General features: G+C 32.3%; 1 protein-coding gene across 1 annotated transcript in view; it reads right to left on the reverse strand.

The window, feature by feature from the left end:
* LOC126855714 (monocarboxylate transporter 4-like) overlaps nucleotides 1-21,284 on the reverse strand; it is a 68,252-nt gene that overhangs the window by 26,006 nt on the left and 20,962 nt on the right. The window contains exons 2-5 of the mRNA XM_050603582.1: nucleotides 9,363-9,812; nucleotides 8,585-8,750; nucleotides 5,617-5,727; nucleotides 4,233-4,406 (exon numbers count right to left, since the gene is read on the reverse strand). Of these exons, the coding sequence (XP_050459539.1) occupies nucleotides 4,233-4,406; nucleotides 5,617-5,727; nucleotides 8,585-8,750; nucleotides 9,363-9,533 (622 nt within the window). The 5' untranslated portion in view covers nucleotides 9,534-9,812. The remainder of the gene's footprint in view (nucleotides 1-4,232; nucleotides 4,407-5,616; nucleotides 5,728-8,584; nucleotides 8,751-9,362; nucleotides 9,813-21,284) is intronic.

The following is a 21,284-nucleotide window of genomic DNA, read 5'->3' on the forward strand; positions in this document are numbered from 1 at the left end:
ATTCATCGAACGGCCTACTGTTTTATGTAAGTGATCGAAGCGGAAAAGGACGAAATCGAGAGTGTATATCTCACATACACACACACACACACACACACACACATATATATACAAACGATGGGATGACCGGCGCGTGCCACAGCACGTTAATCGTACTTTGGCGAAAAGCTCGAGGACAGGGACCTGTATTTGGTGCAAGTTGAAATATACCATCAAGGATATCTCCGGGCATACACAAGCCGGAGATCTCCTTTGTGGGAAAGGCGCGAGGTCAATCGACAAATAACACGCCATGATCGTATCGTACAAACATGTACGGGAAAGGATACGTTCGTATATGTTCGAAGCTGGCTTTAGGACTCTCTGTGTCTCCGAAAACATAGGCTGAAGGAGCTCGAAAAGGAGCGATCAATACCCATTGTCATTATATACCCGGGCGACGTTATTGAACGTGGACAAATATCGAGAAATTGTCAATACGCGGAGAAGAGGGGGAAAGGGAGGAATATTTAATAAGACGACGTATGGTGTGGGGAGGAAAGGGAAGTGAGGTGTTAAAATATTTTTCACGTCATCGGGCTATGTATCGGTTTATTGATGAGTCTTAAGCGGATTTCCCGAAGCGACGCCTGTCACCTCGAATACCGAACATGAGATCCGGAAGATATTAACGATGAAATTCTTCATCACCCAACTCCACTCTCGCTTATATTGCATAGAATTGTACAAGATTTTCCCGTTCCTCGAAAAATATGAAAGAATGAAATCCGGAATCGAGTTCTGCGGATTCCTGGAAACGGGACGATCTTGTTCTCGCGATAGGAAACTTTTGCCTCTTTGTGTCACCGAAATTGAGTGCTAAGTTTGACAAGTTTCGTTCCGCCATTTCGTCTTATATGTAGCGTCCCATAGTTCGATTCTTGCGCGCATTGTGTGAAAATGTAAGCTATCGACGCGACTTCAGAGATAAGTAAAACTCATGTCTTTTCGTTAAAAGGCATTTTCTCTTTCGATATTTTATCCTTTCCGAAGATGCTCAACAAAAATATACGTAACTCTCTTCAGTGGAAAATCACTTTCACTTTCCTTCAGAGACATGATAAAAATAATAAAATATATTCACGGATATCCATTTGTTCACACAAGGAATATTCAACATCTCTCTTTATATCACGAGCATTGAATGTTAATAGCATTTTATTATTAGAGCAAGATAAAGTGCATCTAATAACCGTACAACGTATCTATTTTTATATCAAAGATGTGACGATACTTGAAAGGGTTAATTTAATTAAGAATATTGTGTGTGCTATTACGTCAATTTTCTTGATTGATTATTCTACACTTTACGTAATGACCTTTATTTGCTATTTTTATAATTTTCCATACACTTTATCTTGTCTATTTATTTTATCCCATTATTATAATCTTACAAGTATATGAACATGTATGCAAAGTCTGTAAAAAATTTATGTCAAAACTGAATTAATGAATATACGTGTAATTTACATTCATCTTTAATCGTAGCAATGATTAGTTTTATAACCAATAACTTTCAAGACAAAGGCAATTTTGCGTAAACAAATAATAATACAATAAATACAACTGCACGTTGTATATATCATTCTCTCTCTTTATTTATATACTTCATATAATTTATTCGAGCATAGACAGACCCCCTTTATCTCGAGTTAAAAAAACTAGGAAGAGGAAGCTCAAGCACTTTCGATCAATATACAAAACTCTTCACTTTAATCACTTTAAGGTCGGGAAAATGTCATGTCAAGGGGAAAGACCTTTCACTTTTATCTTATATTCATGGTAAATATATATATATACGTCCATACCTCATCCCGTTGATCGCGGTACAGTTTGCCGTTTAACCTTTAATCGAATAACGTAGAAATTAAGCGTTCCTTAACACTTCACTGGTTAGGAAAATAAGTCACAATAACAAGGTTGACTCCTCGTTTTGCCTGCAGGGCAAATGAGGGCTTCTTACTTGAGGCTACGTGAAAGCTCAATAAACGAAATCTATTTCTTCTATTTAGTTTCGGTATACGATACCTTGACTATAATATAATCGTAAGTAAAATAAATGCATAATGGAGAATAAAAACAACCCAAGCAGAGCAAAAAACTTTAACACAATTCTATGTAGAGTATATTAATAATAAATAAAAGAAATTATTATTGTAAACATATATATTATTTCAACATTTTAAGAGAGAGAGAGAGAGAGAGAGAGGGAGGGGAGAGAGATTAATGTAATTATATAATAATATAACTACATTTTATATTATAAAGATAGCATTATCTATGTTATTTATAAAGAAATAAAAATTATTTTTTGTTAATACAGTTTTTTATCCTGTTAGATTTTATCTCCGCTATTTTGCTCTAATTATCCGATAAAATTGTATGCAAACAGTAGATATAGTTATATATCGTACATTCAAGATAATTCATATTTTTGAAAAATAAAAAATTGATATAAAATTGATATTATAGTATCGCGTTGCAATCTATTTCTTTTGTATAATTTCTAAAGTAAATTTATAAAAGTAAGATGTATCCCTCTTTATCCAGATATAAATATTAATATAGCAAATATAAATATAATCATTAACTCTCTTCGTAAAGAACTGATTATAATCAAAAAAGAGATTTTAAATATCTGATAATTTCTATTAACATTCCAATACGTTGCGCTCTAGAAATTCGTGTTTTTTTAATAATCAGCTGCTTAATAATAAGCAGCTGATTAATAAGCTACTCAATTCTATTGAGCTCTCTGATAAAATAAATCTGTATAATTTAGCAAATAATTATTTATGAAAAACAAATTTATTTTTTATTACAAATATATTTATTTATCAAAAACGAATTAAATTTTATACCACGAATCAATCCGCAATATCGATATCAGTTCGATTTTTTATCATTGCTAACGCGTCTATTGAATTGTGATAGATAGCGGATTTTTTAAAAGGTAAATTTATATCGCGATAAATATATAAATTCACAGAAGCTCGAACGTTAGCACAGTGGAAATGACAATATGATAAAGAGCAGTAATACAATTCCTACCAACGCAAATCGAAAAATGTAGAATAACTCAAAAATGCATTATGAATAAATAGGATTAAATTTCCACCCAATGCACAATGTGTCGCGTGCAGTGTATGACAACGTATGAATATAAATTGAAATGTATTGTTTCAACGAAACACGCAAATTATATCAACTTGCAATTAGGTAAATATTCAAATTTCCGCAATAAATTGCTCCTTTCACAAATTGTTTTTGCAATTTCATTGCTTAATCGCCCCTATAACGGATGCCATAACGTTTGAAAGGTGCAAAAAGCGTAATCATGTTCAACATTAAATAAAAATCTTGATAAATGAAATGTCAAAAGTTACAAACACAAATGCGTAATAGGATTATTTAATTCCCAATTAATCCCTTGTAGTCCTCGCCTTGACAAAAGTTTCGTTTGAAATCCAATTTGTGACGTTGAAGACAAATGCTTCGAATTAACTTTTGTCCGGGAAATACGTCGACGTGAAATTACTCGAAAAGAATGAGATGTTACAAAGCTTACCATTTTTTTTTCCTCCCCCCTCCCCTAACGTTACCTGTTGGAAAAACAACACCGTGCCGTGAATTACGCGAGTCACGTCGTAATTTGTTGCTCTCACCAGCCGTAAAAAGCTGCGCTGTCGCTATTCTAAGAAATAGAACTTTAATGTACACGTTCAAGTTCGAAAACTACGCGAAGGCAACGTGCATCCAGCAGAAAACAGCAGCAGGCGCGCCTCGCGTTACGGGATATACGCGCGTATGTAAAGCAACTCGGCGAGAAGGTGGAATATTAATGAGCGCGAGAGCGGAATCGTCGGCAGCACCGGAAAACGTTGCGTTTTTCACGGAAATGTATACATGGAAATGGAGTTGAATCTGCAGATTTAATCGTTTCGACAAACGACTTTTTCCTTTTCTCTCTTTTTTTTTTTTTTACAAATACGCGAAGAAGCATTTGCGAAGAAACTCGCCATTATTGCTCACTGTGAGAATATAGATATAGTTACTTACACGATTTATTTATTATTATATTTTTTCTCACTCTGACAATGAGTTAGGATATAATTTTAAAATATATATATAAAATATATATATATATATATATATATATATATATATATATATATTTAAGATGCTTGACATACCTATATCCATCAGGTGGACGTCACCGAGATGTCGTATGGCGTAAAGATAGAGCATTCCGAAGGCGAGCTGCATCCCGGTGGTGAGCAACAGGGCGAGGAAACCGGCGGCGCAGACTAACCAGCCCCAACCACCCTCCGGATAGAAATGCGTCCGCATACCGGCGACGTCTATGCCTGAGATAGAAAAGATTATTCTCTTTATAATTCGGAGATAAATCGCGTCCCGATCAATAATGGAATATCTCGTAAGGGCAACGGATTTGATGCTTTGCATTTATCTTTAGATGTAAAAGAGTAAAAACAAAAGAAAAACTTGGAGAAAAATAGAAATTTATACGTCTTGATGTAAAAATCTTCGATTAGTAATTAAATTTTGCGTGTAATTTATTATTAATAACCAGCATCTATTGTGTCGTCTATATAATTATATTATATTAATTTTATTTCACAATCATCACATTATTTAATTTTTTATTCATGTAACATTGCAAAAAAATATGCACACTGAGCGACGATATTGTAAATAATAAACATCTATCTCTGTTATTATTATGAATATTCGAATATATGTATACAGGATGGAATTAAACGTACCGGCCAGATTTTGAAATTTTGTTTTGAACAAAAAGTTTCCTATAAATATAGGTCAAAAAATGTTTTCTTTTTCTTAGGTAAACTTACCGTCCAACAAAATCACGGTTATTTTATACATTTTTACAAATATCAGGAAAAAATATGCATTTTTTAACAAAAAATATCCAAACAAAGGTTGTAGAGATGGTTGTAGATGTTGGTTATTTTAAAAAAATTTTATTTTTCTGCATTGTTTAAACAAATCACCACAGCAGGATGAAAGGAAGAGCAGAAAGTGAAAAGAAAAGAAAATTTAAAAAAAACTTAATAAATTTCGTGGAAAAAAAATCAATAAAGATAAAAAATAACAATCTTTTTCTTTCATAAAAATAAAATAATTCTTCTTTTTACACTAAAGTATTACTATAAAATATTTTAAAAACAAAAATATTTTTAAAAAATTCTATCGTCGATAGTTGAAAAACTTTTTTGTACATTTGACTGGTTATTTCAAACCTATGGAACATACTACAATCATTTTAATCTCATTTGAAAGATAATTTAATTCTCTACAATTTTTTTTCGGTACTTTTGATTAAAAAACACATTCTTTCACTGATATTTGTAAAAATATATAAAATAAAACCGCGATTACAGAGATTTTTGGAGATGCTAATCTTTTAAGAAAGTATTTTTCAACCCATGCATATAGAAAACCGTTTATGTAGAATTAAATTTCCTATAAAATCTCAAAGAGACTCTGACTCAACGTTTAGACTCACCCTGTATAATTATTCGAGAAGAAGATTACCTGTACGACGAAGTGCGGGTACGCAGCGATGCAAACTGCGTAGATCGCCCAGAACCCAGTTGGTATTAGCGCCCATGCTCTCGTCCCCGTCTATGTAACGCAGACGAGTATCTGAAAGAAATCATAAATTAAAACAGAATTATTTAAACAATTTTTTTTTAATTGGGGGGAGGGGGCATTGATTAAGAGAAGGGCGACTTTCCATAATAATTCTTGAAATACAGTTTGCTGAAGGAAACCTTGGGTGGTCCTTATTAAATATTACCGCCATCGTTCGAGCAGGGAGTTGGATTGAAATGTTTAATACTTGAGACAATACTTTTCGCATGGAATTTTCCTCCGCACAATGCGAGCGCTGTTAGACGCTCGTGGCGACGGTTCCTGTGGCTGGCAACATGGTTTGCATGAGACAGGGCGCGAGATGGGTAAGAAACGAGTTGAAAGAAACTGCGCGAAGGTGGAAAGTGGAGGCGAGGGTTAGGTAAATGCACTTTTGAAAGGGCGAAGGTGGTGGGTTGAAAGGTAACGTCGGGTAGGGCAAAGGGCAGGTCGCGGAAGGAAAGGAAGGGTTGATGATCGCGAGATAGAAAAGCGGCGTTTGCCTCGTTCCACATTGTGAAATAAAGACTACGGCGTCCGGTCGCTGTATTGTTTTTCTTTTACTTTTTCTTTTTTTTTTTTTTTGCAACGAGGAAAAATATCTAACTGAATTATGGGCGACCCCGTGTATGAGATCGCCCTTAGTCGCGTCCTAACCAGTATAAACTTTTCCATTAGCCGCATTAAATGTGACACCCATGGGTTTTCATATTCTCATGCGTCTTGGCAAAAATTTCATTTCGATCCACATTGAATCATTTAAATTTGCAAGTCTGATAATTAATCTTATCAAATAATTTTAATCCGTTTAATTAATATTTTGGTCCGTTTTAATTAAAAATATAAAGAAAATAATATTTTTTCCAGAAAGAGAGAGAATTTAAAATGAAAAAAAAAAATGAAATCGCCTTTTTTCCTGTTCCCCAGCGATTCTCTAACATATATATTAAACTTTTTTCATTTTATACTTTGTAAAATATACTTTGGTACACGCAAATTAATTTCATCGCTTTGTTTTATTCACGCAATTATAACGCTGGATTGGTAAATGTATATTTCGTAGTTTTTCATTAATTCGCTCGTATGGTTTGTTACATGACGGTTTGACATCCGTTATAAATTATCGTACCACTGTGTCAGCAAACGCGAGTTAAGCTGCAATGCAATTCAATCCCAGCTATGTTCATAAGTGGATAAGTTTCTACGCGAGCTCTATTGCTTATTAACGTTCAGCGCGTAAAATCATTTAGGGGGCGGATTATTTGTACGACGCCACATTATCGTCAACGTTGTCGTCGTCGCTGATAAGGACAGGCGTACGCTTTCCGAAGGAAAAATTAACAGCAAGAACGAGAGATATTCTTCATTACCCGGTATATAATGAAAATAAGGAACGAAAGGAGAGAGAGAGAGCACGCGTAATGCGAGGAACGCGCCGAGGAGTGGAAAAGAATGGACGAGCGACACGAGGTATTTTGTTGAAAATGATGTGAGACACAGAAATTGTCGGGGATGATCCTGGGTGCCGGGAAAGCGAAATTGCCGTGGAACGAGTTACGAGGATGCCCTCGTGATGCCGTAAAAGGTACGGCACGTTCGCAGTTCTTGCGAACGTGCCGCATCCTTAGTGGAATCACAGCCACACATTTTCGCAGTGTGCAATTCAAACGAAATGTCTAAAATCCTGCGGCGAAGAGCATCGAGAATGTGCATTGATTGCAATAAATGCATAAATGCCCAAGAGGCTCGGATATAAAAGGGCTCTCGAATGTGCGCGAATACGTTATTGAATAATAAATACGATAGTTTCGGCTTCGTGGATATTTTCCAAATTTTTTTGTTTTTTTGTTTTTATAAAAATATTTCTTTTTCGTTATTTGAAATATCTTGCAATAAAATGATAATCAACGATGTTTTCATTATTTCTTATTGTATCATTTATATTACATCCTCGAAAAATTGAAGTAAAGTCGTATACGCATTGACATTTTCTGTATTCCTGCATAATTCAATATATAAAAAAATAATGAACTTTTTTTTGCCTCTCATAATAGGAATTGTTGATTCTTTCGAACAAAAGAAGTAAGGCAAAGTACGAGCGCGCCACTCAGATTCACCTCCGTCGGTCGAGATTGAAAACCAACGGTCGACCTATATTTTTGATAGACACTGTTTTCGACGATACATCAAGCTCGGCATTCAGGTATCTCTTTGGCACTGTTAAGTGGAATTGATTTTTACTCTACCGTATCTCTCATAGTACAACCTTTTTCATCTTGTCCCATTTCCTTTGGCTTTCGCTTTTGTGTAGACACAAAAGAAATGATAACTGAACAATAGTTTTCGCTAAAAATTCTAAAGTTATCGATACACTCTACGAGAGAATAACGCGTCCACTGTGTACAAAGCGCAGATAGGAAAATATTTTATTAAGAAAATTCTAGAAGAATTCTAAAAGAATTCTGCAATATATAACCGTCTCTACCGTCATCAGATATTATATTTTTCGCAAAAATTAAGTACATGATTCGCGAAATTATGATAAACTCTTGGAAATATGTTGTATTATTTTAGATTAATTTAAATTTAATATATTTAGTATAATTAGAGTAAATTTAATTAAATATCTGAATATCAACGCCCACAAGTTTGATAAACAAAATAATCTTGTTATACATTAAATTTAAATTTATAAATGCGTAATGATAATATAATATCCAGAATATATTTTAATATTAAATTATGTAAACGAGTAAAAAGAATAGAATATAATATTTGAAATCCTGTATAACGAGAGTTTACTGAAGAGTATTCAAGATCAATATTATTTGAAAAATTCATTTAATTATCAACTGAAAAGTAAACTCACCGCCGTGATATGAACTTCCACGATGCGGCGTATACGTGCCATTTTGACCCTCCATACAATGAGTCGGCGTATAATACTGCATAGGATGTTGCATGTAATTATTGGGGGTGCTGGCAACATGTACCGGATGACAATGTATGCATCTTCGCGGTGTCTCGGGCGGAGGCTGCAAGCAAGATAAATTTTCAAAGCGCTTGAGAGAGAGAGAGAGAGAGAGAGAGAGAGAACACGATGTCGAGAAATTCATAGACGTACAATCATCCATGTTTATTATTATTATGACGAAATATTGCTCAGCGCGCGTTGACGTTAAGATGCAATATAACACAAGAGGAATTGTTTAGCACTGCTAATATTATTAAAAAATTAATGCAATCTATCAGTATTGCGTTCAAAATTCTAAACTAAAAATTCATATTACTCTCTCCGAAAAATCTTTGACATTTAAAAGTATCATATTATTTATGATACTTTTCATAAAAAAATGATATTTATTTTTTAATTAAAAATTTACTTACATCTGTATACAAAGTAAAGTCCTTTAAAATTATAATATTCGCGTTTAAATATTAATATTCATTAAAAATATTACAAATTTCTATTTGTAATTCTAATTTTATTTCCAAAAATAAAATTAAAAGAAACCTTTTATTGATTTTAACCAACAATTGCGAAAAACTCATTAGATTAATTAGAGATTAAAGAATGCATTAATTAGAGATTGATTGCAACAGACGTGATAATAATAGACGACGCCGGCGCCGCTTTATTCGCTCACCTGCATAGAATGTTGCGAGCGCAACGATCTCATCGAACCGGTCGGATGCAAGGATGGCACGCTGCCGCCGAAGCTCATGGCTGAATTTCTGCATCCTCCCGGGGTGGACCATCCCCCGCGCACGCTAGCCGAAGTCCACCCCATTCCGTTTCCGCAGTCGTCTACCAGCATCTTCGGGGCGAATGGTCGCGCCGCGTTTTACGCTTCCGACATCGCCCTTGTCAACGATCGCTTCTATTCTCTCGCTCGATGTACCTTTATTCACGTCACGTTACCCCCTTTTCGTCGTCGAGGATCGGAGGAAAGGTAAATTACATCCTTCCTGCTTACTGTCAAATTCGGCTCGAGTTCCGCCTACGGGCTAGACAACGGTTAGACGAGTCTCGGCGGATTGTGAAGACAGTCATTTGACGGCATGCTCGAAATTAGGAAAATATTTTCCATTTCGATCTGTAAGCAGAGAAGAGAAAACGTTTGTGCTGACTTGTAATTTTAATTTATTTTAATTAATTATTAATTATATTATATATACATATCCACGTATAAATTTCTTGAATTTGTTCTCTATTCAGGTGGGTATATACAATATTTCTTATTTAAATAATGTATTTCGATATAGTATGCAATATATGTCAGGAAAATTATAATTTTTAATTTAATCAGTAAAAACTTTAATGCTTAGAATCGATGCGCAAATTTTCTGATGCATTTGGTTATGCTGTGTTAAAACTAGTTTATTATCACTCCCTTTGATTAATTAGTATAATCATTTCTCAAATGGATTTTTGCAATATGAATTTCAATGTACAATTATATTAAAACAAGCAGCAATATCCTTGTATTATTATACCGCAAATAAAGATGATAAAATTTTATGGATCACGTTATAACATTAAAAATAATTGATTATTAGTGAAAAGGTAAAAATATGTATTCCATATTTAATATTTTGTTAAAATATTAAATATAGGATAAACAGAAATAAATATATATTTATAATATATTCTGAACGCATAATTTACTTGGCCTGCCGGCTATTTACAATAGGAAAAAAAATTATTAAAAAAAAAACTTTTTTTTTAATTTTCCGAGTTTCAATAAAATTCTATGGGAATAGAATTATTCCCTGATTTTTCCCAGATACAAAGAAAATACTTGAGAAATCCTATATTTCCAGAGAGTAGACACTCTGATTAAATATAAAATCAAATATATATCAAATATATGCAGATAAAATTCATTGGATCTATAGACGAAGATTTATAGAATAAATGTTTTATGTATGTACTTCAAGAAGAGAGTTGATAAGGATGAATAAAATTGATATCGGATTTATATCGCGCGGACACGTATGCGCAAGTTATGTTGCTTGGAGTTATTGGCATATACGCCGAAAACATATTCCATTTCGCAGAAGAAATTCAATTAATTTCTGACCGTTTCGCAATTTTAATCAACAATGAATCTTGCACTTTCAGCAAAAATCCTTTTGCAATTTATTGCGTAAATTACGTGGCTTATGTTTAATATCTCATATTATTATTTTGAAGAAATCACGCGACATAAATATCTCCCATCAAATATTTATTACAATTCAAATTAATAACTAAAAGAATTATTATAACTGAAATTCGAGCTAAGACTAAGACTCTGACTACAATTAGATCGATAAAGTTTTCCTGACATTTATATGTATACTATACGATTTTGATTCTCTCCTAAAAATTGAGCCATTTTCTCCTAAAAGTATATAATTTACAAAAAAGAATTTTGAATCAATTAATAGGATTAAAAGCATTTGTGATCTTTCAATCGCACGTAACATCATAATAACTATAGGTGCATTTCCATCAATCTAACTATATTAATATTTATGCATTACCGCATTACCGCAAGCCTGTATCGCTTCTGGTTCTGAAATATTCATAGGATGTATAGCTTATAATGATAACAATATTATACAATGATCTGGTTAATTATAAATTCCCTATAATCTCTCTGATACATGTGATCGCTATTATATTTAACATTTTTTTACAAATATTATATCCATCTGTGCTTCATGTAGAGAAGTTATCAATATAAAATTTATTTACCTTTTATTACTTTCTATATATATATATATATATATATATATATATAATATTATATTATTATATAATATTATATATATATATATATATATATATATATATATATATATTATATTATATTATTATATATATTATATATTATATATATATATTATATATTATATATATATATATATATATATATATATATATATATATATATATATATAATATTATATATTATATTATATATATATTATATATATATATATATATATATATATATATATATATATATATATATATATTGTATTATATATATATATATATATATATATATATATATATACAGTAATGTAAAAATAATGCTTAAAAAAAATATAAAAATCTTAAATAAAAAAAAAAAAAATTATCCTATAACAATGAATTTTATATTCTTTTTATAAAAATTGTGCAATTGTGATATATTTTTACCAATAGTAATTTTTACTAACCACATTTGGATATATCGGAAAAATATAAATAATAAATCGCATTCATTCGCATTATATCATTTGCGTTTAGAATTAGATTACGTATCATCGGATCTCCTGCAATTTTTATCCCGCAAGATTTATGCCCGCCATCGTGCACACCGTTTATCCTTCGTCTTGCTCTGTTGCGAGCTCGATATCATATACCGTATACATATAGTGAAGTCTCTCGCAAAATAAGAATAACACAAACGGTAAAAACAAGCGGCAGATTTGTATTCGCCTCTCCAGCGTATATTTCAGCACTCATGTCGACGAGCATCGCGCCGGAAAAGAGGAAAATTTTCGCAACGATCCTAAGAATACCGCGATCATAAATCCTTTCACAAAGCGCTTTTTAATCGGCACAGTAAACGGATGAAGTCCAGAAATGCACGACGTTGCGCCGACAACGCGTATGTTGAGTTTCTCTCCTTGTCACCATCCTCTTTGCTCCCCCCCCTCTACCCCAAAAAAAAGAAAAAAACTCGCTTCGTTATTTCATTAACATCCTTGACAAATCTTTAATAAAAAAAAAAAAAAAATTGTAATATTTGTCGATGTAATTTCAAAGCATTTTTCAATCTTACATCATCCAGCGTAACTTTAAAAAGTAACGCAAGAAAATCATTTTGATGAGTACATAATCTTTCCCGAAAGGAATATTAATATAATCCCTCTCGTCTTCCGGAGTTTCAAACGCAAATCAAATTCAGTCGACGCTATGACTCGGTATTCGTTTAAATAAATAATTTGAAATGGCTAGAATTCTCTTACCGACTGGATATACGATGGACATCGTAGTTTCAAACTTCAAGTATATTTTTATGTGAGGAATCAATATAGTGTTTTTTTGCTCCTTTATTATTTTCATCTCAAATATCGCTACACCGTTTAATTATCACTCGCGATTAAATTAAATACATAATACAACAGAAAGAATTGTATACGTGAGTTAAAGTTAAATCATGTCTAGCAGATTAATATTACGCGCAGATTCTTATGCTAACAAAATAAAAAAAAATAATCAAATTTGAAAAGATAAATAAATGCGTTGCGCATATGTAACGAACTGATTATATAACAAATGAAAAGCGCACCTCATTATCCTCGACTCATTATAATTGCCGAGATACACATATGATATAACCGAGTTTCTAATTATAGGGCATTTACGAGTCCTTCGGAGAGTGGAGAAGAGTGTATCCTCGGTAAATATGTTTTGGATTTTCATATGCTGGCCGACTAGAATATCGAATAACATTATAATTAGCGAGCATGCGCAAAAGCGTGTCGTAAAACAAATCTGTATCAACACAAATAAAGCGACGCTATATAATTATCATTTATGCACGCAGGCACGAAATTAACTGGATACGCGCAATCGCTTTATTGTATATGATATACGCTTACATTGCCTTACTGCTTTTGCCGGGTTCTTTCATGCGTGTAATGGACACAGTGTATATTGATTGTACAAATGTGATCACACGCTCTCCCTCTCTTTCGAACATTGATAAAACAAATTTTCAAGGGGAAGCATCAATAGAGATCAATACTGCTTAAAAATTTAAAATCATTAACAGTCTGTGCTAATTAATCCGTCCAATTTTTTAAATTTTTTGATTAAAAAAAATAATTTTAATATATTCTTATAATAATTTAATATCACTTATATTACTGATAGAAATTATTATTCCATATCTGGCATAAAATCCATATAAAAAAATATATTATATAATTAAAATGAAATATTGAAAATTCGAAAGATATGTGTCAGGCGCTAGAAGCATCCCAAAAATAGAATATTTAATATCGCTCTATTTCTCGCGCGAGATTATCGGCGCGCGAAGGATTAAGACACTTTGCGGTCGGGCGTGACGAAAAGATGCGTGTTGACACACAGGAAATTCCGGTCTGGCTCAGAATAGCAGGCCGATGGAAGGATTCGTCCGTGACAGGGTACGCAGGGGGCGGACAGCAGACGATAGAGACCGAGTCGTGGGTAATCCCGCTAGATTGAATCCACCCCCGAGCATCCCCCGCGTGATCACGGTGGATGATCGTGTAACTATCGCCGTCACGAGCCGTCATCTCTCTAGCCTCCTCCTCCCTCATCGTCCTCGTCTAATTTTCTATGAAAACATCCCTCTTGCCCGAGGGATGGGTGGATGTGCGAGCAAAAGATACCGTCGACTCTCGAGTCTCTGTCGAGCAACTTGAAGCGCGAAATAGCAGCCGGGCCATTCTCGGATGACAGTTGAGACGGTGCCAAGAGCAATAGTTGTTTCGGAAACAAATGCGTTTCACGAATCATTCAGAGGTGCACGACGACGCCTGTCCTAATCATAGTAAGAGTCCTTCAACCCGCGTGTATATAGTTATAATTAATTCTCATAAACATAGTTATAATTAATTCTCATAAACATAGTTATAATTAATTCTCATAAACATTTAAGTTAAGATTAGTGAAAAATTATGTGATTTTCTCAGACCTTCGTTGAAACGAAATTAGTAGGGGGTAGAGAATCTGTGAAACCAGTTAACTTTAATTAATCTCACATAAATTATTTTATGTAAAATATTGATTAAAGTAATATTTTATTACTCGTATATTCGTATTATAATGTATTAACCGTGCGATATCGTATAATAAAGATATTTTTAATTTGTTAAATATAATCTCTTTCTCATATAATTATACATATATAAATTTAATTTAATAAATATTATATTTTTAAGCAGTACTATGTTATGTAAATTGATTTGATAGAACGCTATTAATTATTTCTATTATATTAATTTGATATAAAGCTATTATATATATATATATATATATATATATATATATATATATATATATATATTAATTATTTCTATTAAATTAAACTAATCACCATTTTAGATTTGTACGAATTAATTATTACCACAGTGACAATATTGATCTAAAAAATAAAGTAAATATATGAAATAAATATATTTTCATATTTAAAAATTTAAAATATTTTTAACAAGTTTTTCGTATATATAATATATATATAGTATATATATAATATGTTTTCGTATATATAATATAATATATAATATAATATATAATATAATATAATATAATATATAATATATATATGTAATATATAATATAATATAAATATAATATGTAATATATAATATAATATATAATATAATATAATATAATATATAATATATATAATATGTTTTCGTATATATAATATATATAGTATATATATATATATAATATGTTAATTAGAACAACTTTTAATCCGTGATAATAAATAAAGAAAAAAAAAATTATTGATGTCACCAGACGAATAATTCCAAGTTATCGCTTGAAAACGCCAAAAAAGAAAAAAAAACTTTGACTTGCCCCACACATATGCAACAAAAACAAAATATTTCATCAAATATTCAAAAAATGTACGTGACAAATTAAATAAATTCGGATGAATTTATAGCTAAAATCGGTGTTGAGTAAGTATCGTTTGAAATAAGATATCGTTGCGCTGTTAAACGAAACGCTTCCGTAATTCCGGGACAAAACGTACGCATCAAGCTGGTCCGACATGGCCGCAATGCGAAACTGACACCACGTCAGGTGAAACAGTTTAAATGCGAACGCTGTTAACCGCAAAACGTGCGGGAGTTCTTCCCGATTTCAACCTATTCGCGTCGCATTAGATTACAAGATATTTCGTAGTCCTATTATCACAGTTATGAAATATTTCGCAGTTACAAATCATAGTCCTTAGTTCAACAAAAATAATTAATTCGTTTCAATTGGATTAATCAATTCGTTTATTTTCCTTACTCCTAACGAACGAACAAAGATAATTAAGCTTTTCAACAAATTCCTCTGATATTTGTTTCAGAACGTATTGGAAAATTTTCTCATAATGAAAAATTTTCTCAGATTGAAAAATTGAAAATATCTTGATATGCGAAATAAAGGCAAAAGCCATTTTCGAAGGGCTCGGAAAATTCTTTAAGATTTATGATCGATCTAACAAGCTGTGCGATATCGTGACACGATATTTTCCATGAGACAAAAAAACCTATAACCTGAATCATGCTGTTTCGTTAAACATTAAACACTTAAACAGACTATATCAGCGCCGTTTGATCGTATCGTGGCTATTCCTATGTGTTCGCAGAGGTAACTGATGCCGAAATGCATTATTGACCGGTCAAAATAAAGTAGAGAGAGCTATTGAATCACGAGCTATCTATTTATCACAGATCACGATTCGACACATTTGTCGCTGATCGTTGCATTATGAATATCTCGTCGCTCACGATTACGATTAAATATGTGCCACTTGGGGTTAAATATATATACGCGAGCGATCGTGCGTTTTCTGATTGATTGCTCGCATCAACTTTTCAGATTAATTATTTGCTTGACGATCAGTCTGTCGATTTAACGAATAAATACAAAGAGTAAAATCCAAAAAATTATGAATTTTTTATACAAAGGCTGTGAAATTGCAATCACATGCCACTAATTTAATAAAATGCGGAAATTTCAATTTTTATAAATATTCATATATAAATATTTAAAAATAAATAATTTTTAATTAATATATATTTATTATGATATTCAAGATGTGAAAATGTGAAAAATAGATTTGTAGTTTAGTAGCAATAATAAAAATCTATAATAATAAATAAATTGGGTAAAAACACTCATATATTTTTTGAAAACAAAAGACAAATATAAAATATAATAAAATATAAAATATATATATAAATATCATAATACATGTATATACATGTACTAATATATTTTTCCGTCAATCTATAAAAATAGGCTGAGGAATTTGCATCTCTATAATATGTGTTAATCTATAATTAACATCTTTTTACATGCGTGGTCGAGCTTATGGTTCTAATAATCCACATTCCTCTGTAATACGACGAAGCAAAATAAATAAATCATCTTCTTAATTGATTATTAATTCGATTATTAATTCGATTATTAATTCGTGGGAACTAATCCTCTGCGTCGAAATTCGTTTAAGCTGCGTGCGCGTCGTTTTTGTTCCGATTTCCTACACGCAAAAAAGCGTTTAAACAAAACGTGTGTATCTGGCAAATTGATAACAAGAAAACGCGTCGTGTTCCCGATACTCATCTTTTTCAGAGAGCGCCAATCGATAAAACTCCATGACCCATATCGCGAATGCTTTCTCTCTCTCTCTCTCTCTCTCTCTCTCTCTCTCTCTCTCTTGATGTGATTAAGATATAGATTCTAATTGTCGATACGCGCGCGCGTATCTATTCATCTTCATCGGATTGGCGGAGCGCGATTCATGCGTTCGGGAATAAACTGCGAGTGACGACGAGCTGCTCCAGCAGCCGATATCGACTTGCAAATTCCAAGCGAAGCCCTCTCCTCTCCTTCTTTCAATGCCGAGTTACAGTTGCTCGTGGAAGAGAAACCGACGTGTACTTGGCAACTATTAAAATTGCGGCGAGCTTTGCGCGGAAATTGAAAGAAGTCTCTGCGCTGCCGCTGATCTGCATGAATAAATACTTATCTTCATCTAGAACAGTTTCTTCGGTATAATGTGACACGCATGAGATACAGCAAATATGAAAGTACTGGTTAAAAGTAAACTGCGATAAAGTATGGATACCGGAGCTCGCAATATGATCGCAAAAACAACAAATAAAAAATTATCACTCTCGGTAATCAAATTACTATTCTCTTTAATTATTCTTTTTCTTTTCCACGCGAATGTAAATATCGAAGTAAATATGATGCGCGTGAAATATAGAAAAAGAGAAAAATGTACGGTCAATAAAAAACTGCAATATAGATTTAATCGCAGCAATTATGAGAGAGAGAGAGAACATATCAGCCTCAATAATCAAGTTATTATTTTTTATTTGTTTATACAATTAAATATCGAAAATAAATGTGATACGAATCAATAAAAGTATGGTAAATAAAAATTTAAAACGTTTAAAATTGTAATAAAAAAAAAATATAGATTGGATCGTAATAATCGCTACAGATAAATATCATCCTTAATAATTACGAGCTATTACTTTTTAATTATTTCTTCATGCAAACATATCGAAGTCTACCGTTTTATCAATTTACCATTTTTCACGTAACGATCGTTAATTGTATTACTGGAGAAAATTGCAATGACAAATTTATTCACCATCGTCCTAATTATTCTCCCACCGCTCCCAATAATCCAGATAATCGATAACGCAATAACAAACAAGCATATAGAGATCCCTACACGATATTTCACTCGAGAGAGAGAGAGAGAGAGAGAGAGAGAGATGAGGTATCTTCGATTTTATGATGCTGCCGGCGAACTGATACCTCCCTCAAGAAAACTGATACTATGTTGGAGCGCGTGTTGCATCAGACGGGAATGCCTCGCGGAAGATTGATGTACGTGCCTCTCAAGTATTCGTGTACACCCCAGGCAAGGGTATCACTGCTGCGTCGCTAATCACACATCGGGCGCGTCTTCGAGATTGAAAGTGTTTCCCGAAACACAGGTAATTAAGATGTTAAACGAGGCGAGCGATGCCGGGGTACGTTTATCGTACACGACCATAAGGACATTGACGGCGGCTTTAAATGGAGGCGTATTATTGATTTCATCCCGTGAAACCCTCTTCTCTCCCACGCTCCTTTCCGTACAGGATGTCCCAAAAGTCGCGAAAAACCCACCCATCGTCGACCCAGGCAGTGATATCGATGCTGGTTTACGTTTTGCACGGCGAATGTAAACGCGGACATATATTTGGGGATCTCGGATAATATAGGAGAAGCGCGCGTGTAACAGCTGTTAGATGGACATTGAATAGATAGTGCAGCGGGGAACAAAAGCGCGAAAAGATCGACGATCACTGCGGAATTTATAACTTTCAAAATTGCCAATTTTTTAAATTTAATTAAAAAGAGATCATCACAAACATAACGCGATCTCGCTTTGGATCGTTTCAAATCTCCGTTATACGTTATTTCGAAACAATCCACGAGAGATTTCGATGTGAATATAAGGGTAGTGAGCTTATCGCTGGATATATATCGCGGAAAAATTGATAAAGTTCTCGACGCCGCGCGATTCAGATGGATACGAGGATGACGGAAAGGATAAGATGCACGTGCTGATCCTGACGTTATTATGGCTGGATTATCGGTTTTCTGCATGCTTCTTGGGAGAAATTTCCCTTTCTTTCCGCATGGTTTATAATTGCATTAGGCGTCAAACAAATTTTCATGCACAAACATTTCCGATAGAACTTTTGTTTCATGGAAAAAGATGAGTATATGTATAATTATATACAATTCATTATATTTACTACAAGATTTTCTCTTCATCTTTTTTTTTTCTATGTTAATAAATTAAAATACTTACAATGTTATAATAATAATAATATTAATTTATATTAATATTATTATTAATTTTTATTGATTTTTATTAATATTATTAATTTTTTTTATTATTAATTATAATAATAATAATACAAGTATTGCTAAAATATTAAAAACTTTGTTCTAAAAGATATAATAAATATTATAAATTAAAATTGCTGAGAGGATTTTAGTTTCTTCAGACATCAAATGTTTGATATTAAATGTTTGAATTCAATTTTTAATTACATAACAAGCTTGACAAGTTTTCACCTATTAAAAGTGAAGCTATCAAGATTGATTATTAAATTAAATGTTTCAGTTTAAAAATAATAGAAAGCTATTCTTGCAAACATTAAAATTGAATTAATAAAAATAACTGGAATAAAGTCTTTTTTTTTTATTTTTGTTTGCTTCAAATTAACAGAGAGACAGATTTACATAACTTTATAACAGAACAACGGTAGTTTAATGAGTTTCATAATATCGCACGACTTTAGACGTGAAAAAAAAAAAAGAAACAAATAATACATGCGGTAGAAAGTTGCGATAGAAAGCAAAATAAAAGGTCTTAATTTAAATACGGAAACATTGCCGACGCTTATTCTCTACAATTTCAAAATTAACGAGTTTCACAACTTTACAAATGCATGCAGCGACAACGTGTAATTAATTGTCACTCTAATTGGGCTAGATAATTCGAATCATCTCTTTATTTCATACAATGTCGGTAACAATGTAGCGCACAAACAATTTCTCGACGTAAAATAATTTAAAATAAATTCTAGATTTCGACATTTCCTATTATTATACATATGTAGATAAAATATTTATCTCTCTTATTTCTTCTTATCTCTCAAAAGTTGTCTATTCTTCTAAAGCTCCGATTATATCTTTTGTAAATAAAGCAGTGTTACACTTATTAATTTTGTTCCTCATTTAAAAGAAAGATTATTTTCAGAAAATTTCAGAAAATAAAAATTAAAAAAAAAATAAAATTAATTAATTTTATTAATTATTATGAATTATTGATGATAGACAATTTTTTTACTTCTTCGTGTATGTGTATGAAAATGTGTATGAATATGAAAACAATCGTTACGAAAATATTTTTTATTTGACAAATATCGATTTTCATAAATATTTTTCAACTGATACTACGTGCAATTCGATACGTGCACGAACGGATTGTTGAAGGCATTTATCCGAAACGTACGAGTTAGACCATTGACTGAAGATTTCCCCGTATACATAGCGAACAAGTCGCTATTTGTCTTCGATCGTCGTTCGTGCTATTCGTTATCCTGTCTATTCGTGGCCACGGAAAACGAAAGAAAAAGTAGAATGGGCGATCGACCACTCGGAATTAATCCGATTGCCCTTCGATCTTCGCGCGCAACTGAATGCGGCCGAATTATCGAGAGAATTCGGTCGAAAAAAAAGCAGTCCTTTGTTAACACGCATGCAAAGTTCGCTAGTAGAAAAATGTTAGAATTCTATTTTCATGCAATTTCAACGAAATGCGACTAGAATTTCAAAATAGTGTTCCTTTAAAATTCTTTTATGTATAAGAGATTATCATGCGATGAGAGTTGCGTGTTTGCAAATTTAATTGTATATAAAAAAAATTTTATATATATATATATATAATATAAAAAAATTTTACCTTTTGTTTCATATAAAATTGAATTGAATATTTAAAATCGATTCTACATCATAATATAAAATTTGCAAGATTCATTATTTTTAGTTTATATCGATTTTAAACGATATAAGATAAGAGATTGCTCAATATTTTTCTTAATTTAAAAAAGCTCAAATAAAGAGAAAGACGAATGGAATTAGGTCAAATAAACTGGACGTTATTAACCCTCAATGACTAGATCGAGTTAGTGTGCTCTGCTCTTCGTTTAGGTTTGAACTTCATTAACAAATC

The sequence above is a fragment of the Cataglyphis hispanica genome, chromosome 2 (genome assembly GCF_021464435.1).
Source record: "Cataglyphis hispanica isolate Lineage 1 chromosome 2, ULB_Chis1_1.0, whole genome shotgun sequence".
In the NCBI taxonomy this organism is placed as follows: domain Eukaryota; kingdom Metazoa; phylum Arthropoda; class Insecta; order Hymenoptera; family Formicidae; genus Cataglyphis; species Cataglyphis hispanica.